Genomic DNA, 13,851 nt, shown 5'->3' on the forward strand with positions numbered 1-13,851 from the left:
CTTTCCAATGTGAAATTGCCTCCTGAAAGTCTTTTAGGCACATCACCACTCCACAATCTGACCGGTATGTTCAGATTGGAAAGGCCATCTATAGACTTAACAACAACTTCTTTAATGAACGTTACACTTGGATCAGTTAACAAATCCAGGTTTACAAAGTGTGGGTTTATGGGTTGTCTAGTGTCATAAATAACCTTTCACTGATGTTCTCAAGTGTAGACAGTAGAAATAAATCACTTGCACCCCCTGCTGCCCAAAAATCTCATTCTTGCTTTGAAAAAGAGATTCTTAATACTTTGTTGAAGCTCTACCCTTCAGTGACAACCATAACATCTGTCACATGAGTGAGTAAACAGTCACAAAAATGTTTTTCATTCACTCAACCTTTAATTACACTCAGAAAGACCACAGTGAGGCACCAGTTTTACATGCTGTATGTCAAGTTTACATCATAGAGTTCAGCTCTAGGAGGTTGTTCTTCAGCACAGTAGGTGTTAATGTTGCCATGCTTACATCACAATGACACCTCTAACTGCTGATGATTAGCAGGTATCATGTTTACCGTGTTCACAATCTCGGAGGTTATCCCTGCCAAGGAGGTTATTATTAAGAGGTTTTCTACAAATAGAACAATACATGCTCCTAGAATAATTTACCAACCCTAGCTTTAAAGGCTTTGCAGGTGCAGCGCTGTTGGAACATGTAGCTAAAGCCTTTGACAATAAATCCTGATCTGGACAACAACCAGGTCTTTTCATATGATGGTTTCAACACGTCTTTGAGCAGACTAAAAGTCAGCCTCCACAACTAGTTGGGTTCCATTTCACATAACCATTCCTTTTCCACCTGGCAATCTGCATCATACCATGCTGCCCGAGGGTTTTTCATGATTATAAGTGCTGCACAGTCCTCTCTCTGTCCATAGTCGTTGGGCTCCCCTGGTATCCAGTACCTAAAGCAAGACCCAAGTTTTACTCTTCTTATTAGGTCAGCATGATATGGTAATACAAGTCATACTGTGAATATTTTGACATAAATTGCAACATGATTCACCTTCATTTTTGAAGCACAGTTTTCAATTTCACAAAAAAAAATATTACATACAATACATATTTACCATACATGACACCATACATGTCTTTTGGCACAGAAACACTGCGCAGGAAGTCTTAGAGCTCTTACCCGTCACCCTGCAGAGTCACATTGTTTAACCATACCCAATTGCCCTCTGACTGAATATCTGTAAGGCCAAACCAGACTCCCCCTGGCTTGCTCCACCATGGTCGAATGCTTGGATCCAGTCTTGGTAGGGCCTCGTGAAGATTGAGCTAGGTGAGGAGAGGTTAAACAACATCACAATTAAAGGCATACTTTTACAGTATGTATTAGCAGTGCCAGTCTAGCTAGCAACTGATGAGATGCTGAGTGCAGCATGTCTAATAAATCATTAGGTTTCACATATATCGTCTGTAGCGCTATAGCTTTTCACATGGACTCACCTGCTCCTCCCAGCTATCTATCACAGTCAGATTGGCCCCCCGCCTGATACAGTCCGCCCTGCTGTCATGCCAGTTCTTTAAGGGATTGGATGTTGATTTAGAGTGGAAGTAGCAAGTTGTGTTGGCTAAAAACCACCCAGGCAGACATCGTCCACAACTTCCTTCTGTTAAAGAGGACCTTGAGTTAAAGTCGCTGCAAGAACAAAATGCTTGACTCCAAAATGCATTGAAAAACGAATGCAGCAGCCTCTCACCTGTATCAGATGTATCGGACTGCAGTGTTGCTTTCTCAACGTGTAGTGTCTCGAGCTGCGTCTGAATGTTGTTGCTGAGGGTCTTGTTCTGCTCTAACTGCAGTTTCAGCTGCTGATGGCTCACGAGCTCTTTCTTTAGTGCTTGTTGGGCATCCTCTTGAGCTTTGATGGCATCGGTCTGCATTACCTGAAGTTGCTTCACCTCTACAATGAGCGCTTGTATTGTTATTTGGTGGGGAGTGGATACCTCACTGGCTTGAACACCTGTGACAAGCAGAGATAAGAGGGTCACTTTTTCATTCATCTTTTAGGTGATACTCAGAAAACAAGTTAGGCCTACTGTTTTCTTTAAATATTTCCCAATTGATAGAAAGGTAGGTAAGGAAGGTAAATAGTTGTACTCACAGTAAATCCCAATAACAATAGCAGTTAACAGCAGAATAGTGTTTAGCAGTCCTAAACCAACGATAACCAGTGGATACAGCGGGAGACTTCTGGACCCGACTTTGATTGTGCACACAGATCCTGAACAAACAAACACAGCAGATAATAATGGAGTATATATCTTTTAAAACCATTACAGGAACAGTTTAAATAGTAAACGCCTACCTTTGTTTTCCAGATTATGGTGTAAAGAGTTTCCATCTGTGCTGAAATCATTTGAAATCATTTCTGGATGTCCCTCTGTTCATCAGGCTTTTAGAAAAACAGAAATCCCCCCAACCGGCCACTTTAATCTGTGTGAGGCGGCTGCTCTGTGTTAGTTCTGTAAATATTACAAAACTGTGTGTGTGCTCGACTCCCCTTTACTCTCTCTCTCTCTCTCTCTCTCTCTCTCTCTCTCTCTCTCTCTCTCTCTCTTATGTGTTAATGTCTCCTGAGAGTCAAGTTGACCAATACATGAGATAACAGAAAACCTGGTCAGGGTAAAATGTGTGTATCATGGGGAAAATGAAAACAACAAACATTCAAAAATGAAGATCCAAGGCAGGTCTCTGGCATAATGTTTAAAAGGTTTTCTTCAGATGGCTATATCCTGGTGAAATCCTACAAACATAGACGATGCATTTTTAAATAAAACTGAGTAATTGTGCTACTACGCATGGGTTGTAACCCAGAGAGATGGCCTAAGGCCTTGGCTCTTTCTTCTAATCTTCTAGTTATTACCACCAAGGCAACAAAGCCTGAAATATTCCTTTTTGTGAACACACAAAAGGGGCAGCAATGCTGTGCTGTTGTTTCATGTGTGGCATTAGTAAACTCCTGAAAAGGAAATCCAATAACAATAAAGAGTCAACTTCATTACAAATTGTATTTATGTGGGAGTAAACCCACGTGGACAAGTGGAAAATCACTTAGCCACCCTATGTTGTTACGCCCCTGCTGCAGGCTTCTTCAGTTCTGACTGATCAAGAGCCGAAAGTTTTTAACCCTTGTGGTGTAGTTAACTCTTTCAAAGTCGTTGAGGTCACATGTAAGTCATTGGGGTCATCTGACTCCAGGTGCAAATGGATGTTAAGCCATCAAGGGAGGGACAGCATTACAAGTGGCTGATATGTGACATTGTAGACCACCTGCTCTGTTTAACGATGGTTGCTCCAGTTTGAGGTAGATGGCTGACCCGCTTGTTAAGCAAAATGACCAAAATGCGTCCCCCTTGTTAACCGGACAACCCTCTCTATCCCATCATGTTATTATGGATCCCACCTGAGTTCTCACAAGACCTGCCCTACTCCATCTTTGATTGGTTGGCTTCATTGGTAGTGTTTTCTTTGCTTGGCTACAACTGTTAACTCAAACAGTATCTCTGGTAGTGTCTGACCTCTACGGCCTCTCTGTCTTCTGCTGCTCCTGTCAGGGTCACTCTTCGCTGCAAGAGAGTGTCTCTGGGTTCATTAGGTAGAGCAGACAGATTGCAGAAGGGCTGCCACTGGGCAGCCATCCAGGTCACGGTATATCCAAGTATTATATGACGGCAACTGGACTTACTGGAATATCTTGAAGATGATTCATCTCTCACCAACTGCAAGAAAAACACAAGCACAACCCATTTATATCAGACAACCGCTGCCACTCTCCGCTCTACCTAACAAGCCAGAGACACTCTTGCAATTGAAAGATAAATGTTGACATTTGTACCTCATAATTTCAGTTTTTTTCATCAAGCTTAGTATTCATCTTTTTTTTTAACCCCTTTAACTGGCAGAAATTGTCCTCCATGCAAATGCATTTAATACATATATTTAACAGGTACTGAGATGATAGGGTTATTAATGTAGTTTCACTAAAAGCCCAAAAGATGGCGCTCAGTGTCTATAAACAACAGTCTTTAATCAGCAGAAGGGAGAACAAATATGAGAGGTCGTTTCTTAAACAATCCTATATTTGCTGCATATCTAAAGAGATAATACTACACAAAAAAGTGTGAAATGTTGCAGAATTACAAAGCCCTGTAACTTGATTAATATCTATATACCTTAATTCTCTGTTTATTGCTGTCTGTAATTTTCCTTTTTGCCTGTTATTGCTGCCACTTGCGAAGTTATTTTGTTGTGAAATCATCTTGAACTTTTTAAAACCTTCATCTAACAGTTCAGTTTGCAGACACGAGTAAGGGTGCTTGCATATGAAAGAGTAAGCCAAAACTTACATATATACATCATCTCCAGTCGAAAAGATGGGTCTTTGATCTTATTGATTATTCTGATATGATCACTGATGATAGGTTTATTCTTTTTCTTGAGAATGAGGTTGTCACAAAGCCTAATGTCGTTACATATTGGAGTAACTTTATGAAGAATATTCCTTGGTTTTGAGGAAAGGGCATATCATAAATATATTGAATATACTGGCCAAATTCTAGCCTACAGAACATAAATGCAAGATTAACAGCAAAAAGTCCCTTTTTTTACTGTCTTTTGCAACGATTTTGAAAGTATATAACACTTTCCAACTGTCAAATCGTTTGCAATGATCAATTTGTTCAATAAAGACTTTATTGAATAAGGAATAAAGGAGACAGTTTAATTTGACAGTTTCCGGGTTTGGGCCAAGTCAAGCTCAACACACGCAGCCGGGACGCGCGCCATTACCGGAAATGCGCTGTGCTGGCCTTCATCGTAAAAGCACACCACAACGCGCTCGAGGGGAGAACTTTTATTCTGAAACTTCCTAAAGTTGGCTGAACTTGGTCATTTTTTGTTGTGTCATGCTTGACACTGGCGAGACCAGTATAGTTGCACGTATATCGCTCCGTTGTCTCTTTCTAACATTGTTTACTTGGCGCGGCTTTGAGGCATCAAGTAGCACGAATACTTTGACAGCCCTGTTTGTCGGCCGACGCGGGTAACATGCGGGACGTGTGTGCGGTTTTGTAGTGGAGTCTTTCAGAAAGAGTTGTCGTAAGGCCTGTTCGGGTTATTTCCATCACTGCCGCTGGCTAACCAAGTCTCAAAACAGAAATGTCACTGGAGGACTATGAGAGACATTTCGACTCGCTAAATTCAGATTTGGGCGGCGGGTCTGTGGTCAGTGAGCGATCAGCGTCGAGCACATTTAATGGCGAAGAGGAGAAGTTGCATTACATTCCTATCCGGATCCTCGGGAGGGGGGCGTTTGGTGAAGCAACTCTGTACAGAAGAACAGAGGTAAGTTGGGAGCCTGTCTCGGCTCACGGATCGCACACTGGGGCCATGCAACAGTCGGTTGCCTTCATTAAAACTTGAAATTGTTCCTTTAAACGGAGGCATCATTGTGACAGCAGAAGAGCGAGAGAAAGAAAACATGTCTCAGGTGCTCACGAGCTTTCCTTGGACATGAACTGTAAACACATACTAATTATAGCAGACATGTCTTGTGCTACAACTTGTTTTTCTAAGTGGATTATTATGATTTACTGTGCAGGATCTCTGCGTGTCTGACTGAATTGCTCATTGTTCCTATGTTTCAATACCCCTGTGTGAAATTCTTGAGTGAGAACATGATAAATCACTTCCCCATGCCTTGCTTCTTTGTCCTGCATTACTTTCTGCAGTACCAATGACATTTCCTTGTCCGTCCACTCTGGAGGGACACATCTGGACATGAATTTGTGGCTGTCACTTGCATTATTTAATGAGATGTCCCCTCTGGCTTCCCCTAGGACAACTCTCTGGTGGTATGGAAGGAGGTGGACCTGAACTCGCTCTCCGAAAAGGAGCGCAGAGATGTCATGAACGAAATAAGCATCCTCTCCATGCTGGAGCACAATAATATCATAGCCTACTTCAATCACTTCATGGATAAAAACTCCCTGTTCATTGAGTTGGAGTATTGCAATGGTAAGGCAGCACTCTGGAGGTGTGTTTGAGATGAGTTTGAATGCTGTTCATGTGTGACAGAATGCTAAACGGGCTTCTCACCGCAGGAGGAAATCTGTACGACAAAATCAATCAACAGAAGGGGAAACTTTTCAGCGAGGAGGTACGGCTGCAGCATTGCGGGGCGATAACTTTATACCACACAGGCTATTCTCTGTTGCGTCTTCACTTTTGATATGTTCCTTTAGGTGGTCATATGGTACCTGTACCAGGTTGCCTCAGCGGTGTCCCACATCCACAAGGCTGGGATCTTACACAGGTAAGATGTTCAGCCCTTATTGCAGGCGTCAGGCAGCTCACCTGACTTTTTCTTTTATTTTGTGTCTAACAATGATTTTCTTCTGGGTAATCAAACCATTCATTTTTCTCTTGCAGAGATATCAAAACTCTGAACATTTTTCTGACCAAGACTGACCTCATCAAGCTCGGCGACTATGGCCTCGCGAAGAAGCTTGACTCTGAGTTTTCAATGGCAGAGACTGTAAGTTGTGATTGCCTTCCCTTTGGCATCTTTAACCAGACAGGCTATGATTAAGTAAATATTGAGTCTTACACAGTGGTTATACCCCCTCACTTGACTGACTCTTAATAGCATAGTGGTAATGTAGGTGTCGGGTGTGTGCATGCTCTTTTTTTGAGATGTTTAATTATTTAAAAGCTCACTCAACATAAATTTAGTGAATAGAATTGCTTCTTCGATTTTGACTCGCCATGTTGTAACCGAGGTGTAGCTGTAGGCTAGCTCATCACATGCACAGGATGAGAAAACGGTGAGATGAAAACACACTTTGTTCATATTTTGTCGTCACCCTGGATGCTGCTGTTGTTGTTGATGATGAAAATGGAGACTGTAGAGTCGACCACGGATTATATGAGGCTGAGGGTGTTTGCTTACAGTGGTTTACTTTGCAGATACTCCTTATTTAAGCTACAGCACTGCACAGTTTTATATAATAGCTCCTTCAGCATGAGCTTGAGATTCATGTTTTACTGATCTTCTTTTTTGCACTATTGCTTCCTCTGTCAATCCAGTGTGTGGGAACGCCATATTACATGTCACCAGAATTGTGCCAGGGATCAAAGTACAACTTCAAATCAGACATCTGGGCCATGGGTTGTGTCATTTTTGAAGTCTTAACTCTGACAAGAACATTTGATGCAACGGTAGGTTTTGTCAACTTCCTAGAAATAGTTGTAATTGTAAGCATTAAAGGTGCAGTAAGTGATTCTGGAGAAAGAAACCAGGATTGATTGTCTCATGAGGACACGTTGAGTTAGCCCAAAGCGTCGGTATTAGATGACCTGGGAATGAGACTCAACAATCTTACTGCACCTTTAATCAGAAAATATGATTTATTTTTCTCACCAGAATTAATTCGTTTTGCTGTTTGTGTCCATAAGAACCCTCTGAACCTCTGTGTGAAAATAGTCCAGGGCAACTGGACTATGGAAGTGAACTCGGATGTTTATTCGTCTGCACTGATCAAACTGGTGTATGAGTGCCTTGATCAAGTGAGTGGGAGCAGTATTGTTTCAGATTGTCATGAAACAAATGGATTGATGCCAGAGATAATACTGCGTGCTAAGCAGCATCACATCTTGTGATCTTTTTGTTTCGCAGGATCCTGCGAACAGACCCACAACCGAGCAGATTCTGGCCCAGCCAATCATCTCCTGCTACAGGCAGTAAGTTGGTTGAAAAGAAAATGATTGTAATCTTTATTTCCTTAATAAGAAACTATTTTAGATTATGCTAGATGCTATGAAATCAAAACACCCACTGACAAACTCCCTAATTCTCCGTTAGGGAGCTTGAAGAGCGAGTTGCGCTGCTGAATTCAGCAATGAAAAGACCAAAGTAAGTTGTTTACGCTAGTTTTCATTGTTTCCATTTTAAAGATTGTAAGGTTTAGCAGTATGTACGTATGATTTGTTGTTGTGGTTGCACCGTAGGCTGAGTACAGTGACTGACACTCCTGTTGCTGTGGTGACCACACGCTCAAGAGAGGTGTACTTTTGGGGCGGAGGGAAGTTCACCCCCCAGAAAATGGACATGTTTAAAGGAGGCAGCAGTGCCCAACACGTGTGTGCAGGCGAGAGTCACTTTGCAGTGGTGACAGTGGAAAAGGAGCTGTATACTTGGGCTGTGAGTATCAATCCGTTCCTCTTGGAGAGATATACTGGATCCAGTCTTTCTTGTGCTTCTCTGCAAAGAACTTTCCAAACCTTCTCTTCAGAACGTCCAAGGCGGAGCCAAGATGGTGGGCCAGCTGGGGCACGGAGACCAGTCCTCGTACCGGCAGCCAAAGAAGGTGGAGAAGCTACAGGGGAAGGCCATCCGACAGGTGGCGTGCGGAGCTGACTTCACAGCGTGCATCACTGGTGAGTGAGGAAATCCTCCTGGAACATGAGGAGAAAAAAAACACACTTTTAAACCTTCTGCTGTTGCCACTTTTGCAGATGAGGACCAGATGTACATGTTTGGGTCAGACTATTACGGCTGCATCGGAGTGGAGGGTGAGCTCGGCATGGAGATTTTGGATCCGGTGCTTTTGGAGTTTTTCGAGGAGCGGCCTGTTCGTCAGGTGTCGTGTGGAGACAACCATGTGGTGGTCCTGACTCAGAGTGGGGACATCTACTCCTGGGGCTGCGGAGAGTATGGTACATAGGTTTGCTGTATTTACTGTTGTTTTGACCTGATATCATGAAGCTTCGGCCACTTTGTTTTTGCTGTTATAACACTAGCCAGCAGGTGGAGATAGTGGCCCTTTTAATATACAGTCATACTAAGTGTTCCCAGTCAAAATTACTTTATTTTCCCGCTGCAGGGCGTCTCGGACTGGAATGTGAGGATGACTTCTCTTCTCCGATGCAAGTAAGATTTTGCTCCCTGTTGTGGCACACCTGTGACTGTCTGTCAAGAACTAGTAAGATACAAAATATGATATAAATGGTTGTATTTGTAGCTGTTTATTTCAAAAGTACTTTCTGTGTTCTGGTTTTTCCAGGTGGAGATCCCTAAAGGCGCCACCATCTCTACAGTGACATGTGGCAGCGATGGAACCTTCTTTTTGACAGAAGCTGGAAAAGTCCTAGCGTGTGGAAACAATGAGTTTAATAAGCTTGGGCTGAACCAGGGAATCTCTGGTCTCAAAAACCACCCTGGAGAGGTATTGGCTTGTATTCAAAGGACGGCTATTATCAAGACTGAGGGTGATGCCGCTAGGTTCATGGGCTTTTTTTATGTACACAACATCAGGCTTACCAGGGGATCCCGTACATCACCACACTGACCTTGGCAAAGCAGCTGTCGCGGTTCAAGATCCACGCCATAGCTCCAGGGAAGACCCACACAGCTGCAATTGACGGTACGGCAAAAAAAGAGCCTGGCATTTCTCTTGTGAGTGCAAAAAATTGTCCCTGTTTCAATGAAATTATTTCATGTGGTTCCTGCCTTTGCAGGACGCGGTCGTCTGATCACCTTCGGTTGCAACAAGTACGGACAGCTGGGCGTGAAGGACTTTAAGAAACACCAGGGTGTTCAAGTCCTGGTTGGACCCTTTGGAGGGAAGATAGTGACCAAACTGTCTTGTGGAGACGGCTTCACCATTGCAGCCACTGAGGGTGAGAACATGTGCATCGGTGGCAATAATATGTATCTTTTTTGGATTTTCTGTCAATGTAGCCGTTTGATTTTTTTTTTAAAAGCCACCGCCCCAGGCATTTGGTCCTGAGGATATGCCATCATCTGCTTTTGTTTCTTTCAGACAATCACATCTTTGCATGGGGAAATGCAGGAAATGGGCGACTTGGGATGCCTGCTGATAAAGGATTTGGTTCAGAGGTATGCCCCGCCATGCCAAGGCCCATCTTTGGTTCCCTCCACCATGTACCGGACCTCTCTTGCCGTGGCTGGCACACCATTATCATAATGGGTTAGTAATCACAACCAGACACTTGTACTAGGCAGGTAGACAGTGTACTGATGCAAGCAGCCAGCTGACAATGATGTTTTCTTCTTTGCAGAGAAAGTGCTCAACTCCAAGACTATTCGCTCTAACAGCAGTGGACTATCAATTGGCAGTGGTGAATACTTTTCTTTGGTCACTGAATTGTGTATGGAGTCTACATTTACGCGCACAAGTCTACATTGTTTGTGTGTGTGTATTTATAGGCCTGGGCCAGGAGGCATCTACATCCACAGTGGACCTGGACATAGAACCTGGTACAGAGACGGAGTGTCGTGACAGGGGTCTTGGGGGTACAATGGAGGATAATTCAGAGGAGTGCTTCCTGGAGACCCCGATGATGTCAGCGACAAATCAGACTGGTGACAGCTCCTGCCCTTTCTGGCTTAGAAAGGTTTGTTATCTGTGTGTGTGTGTGTGTATATATATATATATATATATATATTTTGTGATCTCACAAATTCAGTTTTAATTCAGGGAGGTTTTCATCTGACAGGAACTTGAGGATGCTGAGTTTATCCCTTTACCAGAAGGCTCAGAGCTGCCCACTCCTGACCAGCTCTCTTCTATCTCCGAGAGCGTCACGCTACCTTATGAGGAGCTGAAAGAGCTAAAGGCCGCGGCAGCAGCAGTCAGCAGTAAGCCAGGCCTATCGGTAATGCCAAAATTGCTGTTTTTTGCACTGATCTACAAATAAAAAAAAATAGACATACAGCTGTTCATACTGTGAAAAACACCCACCACGTCCTCCCTCAAATTTCCACAGACTAAACGAATGAGCTGTGGTAGAGTCAATGGACAGGAGGAGTCTGACGTCTTCAAAAAAGGACCCTCAGGGGCATGCTGCAAAGCAAGTAGCGAGGTCACACAGGTATCAAGTCTGCACACTCAATCATCATCTTATGAGTACATCTCATTGCCACAGTATTTGACAAAGGGCTTATTTTGCAGCTGCGAGAGACGGTCGCTCATCAAGAGATGAGGATCCAGATGCTCGAGAAGCAGGTGAGACATTTATCCCAAAAGCTGCCTGCCCGCCTGCTTCAGTGCTGTGTTCAATCCTTGTACGTGAGTAACAGCGTGTATTCCTGCCGTCTCCAGGTCGATGAGCAGAAGAAGGAGAACGAGAGGCTCTGGGCAGCGATCGGTCGTTCGACGCTACGGGAAGCAGGATGCGACAATAATGGGAACCATCGCTCAGATCGTATGCCCAGGGATGAAGGAGGAAGAGGAGGCGGATTCCCAAAGCACGGGGGCCGATCTGCAGGGGCAAGCGTGTGAGACTTAGCCTGCAGTTCATGGGAGAAGTGTCAAAACTGTTTAGCAAATATTGAATTGAACAAGCTGGTTAGATGGGGTGTGGAGGCCTTGTCCGCGGGTGCAGCCTTGTGCATCCGTTCATAATGGTTACATTACAGTATACATGTTTGACAGAGCACCAAGTTGCATGATTACATTTACATTTATTGCATCTGCAATACTGTATGACACCTTGCACACTGTCATATGCACACGTGTGCAGTGATCTAGCTAGTTTCTCCACGGACTGAAATGTTGGCTGGATTCAACATGAAGCATCGGACCTTGTCACCTGCGAGGGACAATCGTCATAGCGATCAGAGTGTTACGCTGCAATGTGAATGTTAAATCCATATTTTGTTAGTATTATTGTTGACTTAAAGTGATGTCACCATTGAGGCTTGAGACTTAATGCCTCAGATATTAGTATTTATCACATAACAGGTTAGACCGTTTGCTAACGCATCCTAAGGTTTCCTCCTCTTGGTGGTTTAGAGGTGGGCAGCCAGTATGTTGTCCAGATCGATCGCGACTCTTGTTAGCGCCGGCCTCCAATGTGAAAACTTAACTTTCTTATGTGTCACTTTATTTGTATTATTTTCGTTTCATTTGATATCCTTAAAAGTGCCTCATACAGAATAGCCTATAAAACAGTTTTTCCATATTTATCATACATGTTAGCTATTACAAACATATTCTAATGTTCATGCAAATATATATTTTTTAAATTTGCATGTTTTATTGAGATAAAAGCATTTGTGTGAAACAGAACTACTGATTCATTTTTTTTTTTAACAACAACTTCTGGTTACCTTTTCTTATTGCCTTCTTTGACTCTTGCATTCTTGTTGGTGCATGTTGGTCTATCATCTTTGTGACATGTATGAACACTTGAACAGTTTTCTTTGAAAGTGGAAAATGTGGTTTTTAAAGCATTTATAATATAGCTGACCTCGCAGCTATACTTTTATTGTTTTCTTAATGCTTTTTTTAAAAACAATTTTAACTGTCTTTGGTACTTCATGAAATGTTTTACCGTATTTTACATCATTTGGGAAAGCAAATGTGTAACTTCTCTTTTTATTTGTTTGAGGTCCGTTGGTTTTGTTTATTGTGTGTTATAACAAATATATATATACAGTTTATGTGTGTGTAAAACCTTTTGACATAGCTATGGTAACTGTCGGATGTCAACAGTATCACGCTGGCAGTATTTTCAGGCAGTAAAACGTTTAATACAGTGCCTTACTAGCAAGCTATTGAAACCAAAATAAGTGCAAATATGACCATGCTGTGCCTTAAGTGATTTTTTTTTTTATACAGTGTGTTTACAACATTTAAAAATCTGCTTTATTTTTTTCACTGGTTAACAAAATATTGTGGCGATGTAACAGTTGTACAAACCCTCCTTCTCTCAGTCACACTGTTGCTTCATGCTTTGTGTAAAAGACATAAATAAAACTAAACAGCTATATTTCGTTATGAGTGTACAGTCAATATTTATCATGTGTGCTACAATATACCAAAGCTGTTTCTATTCGTTGATATCATAGGTGCACTATTATTTAGTTTGTTTTGGCATTAAAAAATATACTCTTATGTCTTACCCAAAACTACATAGTGCACCTTCAACATGTGCTATCCTTGTAAAGAGTCAAAACTAACTTCGACTGTTCTGTTAAAAGAGATCTGAAAAAGAAAATCTAATATGGGATCAACATCAATAAGTTCAAAGACTACTGACAATACTGAGATGACGTGCTGAATCCTGAGGATCTCTAATTCAACTGGTTCATGGGAGGGCGTCATGCTATACGGGGTCGAGGTGAAGTCTGAACAAGTGAGTCTTGAGTCTTTTGCGGAAGATGGCGAGTGACTCTGCTGTCCCGACGTTGGTCGGGAGTTCGTTCCACCACTGAGGCGCCAGAGCAAAGAAGAGTCGCGACTTCGCTGAGCGGCCTTTGTTTGCTCTTACCGATGGCGGTGTTGTATCGAGCTCTGTTTCCTCGTCGAGATGCGTTTCCCCTAGTCCCGCCCCCTTCCGAAATGGCCCGAAGGGCGAAGGAAGCGCGCGTTCACAAAAAGCTCGCCCCCGAGCTGTTGTGCTCGTGCTACAGAGGCACTGTGGAGAGAGCTAAGGTTCAAAACTGACTTTTGTTAGCGAGTTTTATCTGAAGATGTTGAATTGTCGAAGTGAAATCCAAATTTCATGACTGTCTAGTTATATTTTTAAACTGGGACAACAGCACATGTGTTTGTGTTTTTATGTCTTTATTAACACAACCAACTACTGTTATTTCTATCAATAAAAAATATTATATTTGTGAGAGACTTTTCATTTTGAATATTATGGACTTTTGGAAGAATGCTCATTCATTTATAGGCTAAATATAAATCGCTATTTTATCATATTTGTCTTGAATCCAGCTCCATTATAGCAGGTAAAGCACATCCTGACAGCTTGGAGTAATGC

At 42.6% G+C, this 13,851-nt stretch overlaps 2 protein-coding genes across 3 annotated transcripts; one reads left to right on the forward strand and one right to left on the reverse strand.

Annotated features, from left to right (window-relative positions):
- Nucleotides 1-406: 406 nt before the first annotated feature.
- On the reverse strand, nucleotides 407-2,578 carry LOC311273815 (C-type lectin domain family 6 member A-like). Its single transcript, XM_084381060.1, has 6 exons — nucleotides 2,363-2,578; nucleotides 2,159-2,278; nucleotides 1,754-2,017; nucleotides 1,500-1,663; nucleotides 1,183-1,328; nucleotides 407-952 (listed from the first exon to the last, which is right to left on the reverse strand). Exons 1-6 carry the CDS (start codon nucleotides 2,421-2,423, stop codon nucleotides 808-810), a joined length of 900 nt encoding a protein of 299 aa, XP_084237186.1. The 5' UTR covers nucleotides 2,424-2,578; the 3' UTR covers nucleotides 407-807.
- A 2,370-nt stretch (nucleotides 2,579-4,948) lies between these two features.
- Nucleotides 4,949-12,852, forward strand: nek9 (NIMA related kinase 9). 2 transcript variants are annotated; one of them, XM_084381057.1, is made up of 23 exons: nucleotides 4,949-5,400; nucleotides 5,895-6,072; nucleotides 6,159-6,214; nucleotides 6,300-6,370; nucleotides 6,487-6,592; nucleotides 7,144-7,275; nucleotides 7,513-7,623; nucleotides 7,733-7,797; nucleotides 7,919-7,969; nucleotides 8,065-8,257; nucleotides 8,349-8,493; nucleotides 8,572-8,772; nucleotides 8,940-8,986; nucleotides 9,120-9,281; nucleotides 9,371-9,479; nucleotides 9,574-9,735; nucleotides 9,879-10,046; nucleotides 10,138-10,197; nucleotides 10,286-10,473; nucleotides 10,576-10,734; nucleotides 10,846-10,950; nucleotides 11,031-11,084; nucleotides 11,181-12,852. In XM_084381057.1, exons 1-23 carry the CDS (start codon nucleotides 5,215-5,217, stop codon nucleotides 11,358-11,360), a joined length of 2,889 nt encoding a protein of 962 aa, XP_084237183.1. In that variant the 5' UTR covers nucleotides 4,949-5,214; the 3' UTR covers nucleotides 11,361-12,852. The 2 variants fall into 2 exon arrangements, with proteins under 2 accessions (XP_084237183.1, XP_084237184.1); XM_084381058.1 differs by lacking the exons at nucleotides 11,031-11,084; nucleotides 11,181-12,852 and having other exon boundaries at nucleotides 10,576-10,717; nucleotides 10,846-10,931.
- Nucleotides 12,853-13,851: the final 999 nt, after the last annotated feature.

The sequence above is a fragment of the Pagrus pagrus genome, assembly GCF_965226575.1.
Source record: "Pagrus pagrus genome assembly, chromosome: 18".
NCBI classification, from domain to species: Eukaryota; Metazoa; Chordata; class Actinopteri; order Spariformes; family Sparidae; genus Pagrus; species Pagrus pagrus.

Bases quoted from the DNA above. Each gene is read 5' to 3' on its own strand.
- LOC311273815 (XM_084381060.1), bottom strand. From the start codon at position 2,423: ATGATTTCAAATGATTTCAGCACAGATGGAAACTCTTTACACCATAAT. The intron at 2,018-2,158 runs GTGAGTACAACT...TGCTTGTCACAG, and splicing joins TATTGTTATTGGGATTTACT to GTGTTCAAGCCAGTGAGGTA. The intron at 1,329-1,499 runs GTGAGTCCATGT...CTCCTCACCTAG, and splicing joins TAGATAGCTGGGAGGAGCAG to CTCAATCTTCACGAGGCCCT.
- nek9 (XM_084381057.1), top strand. From the start codon at position 5,215: ATGTCACTGGAGGACTATGAGAGACATTTCGACTCGCTAAATTCAGAT. The intron at 7,624-7,732 runs GTGAGTGGGAGC...TTTGTTTCGCAG, and splicing joins TGTATGAGTGCCTTGATCAA to GATCCTGCGAACAGACCCAC. The intron at 8,773-8,939 runs GTACATAGGTTT...TTCCCGCTGCAG, and splicing joins CTGGGGCTGCGGAGAGTATG to GGCGTCTCGGACTGGAATGT.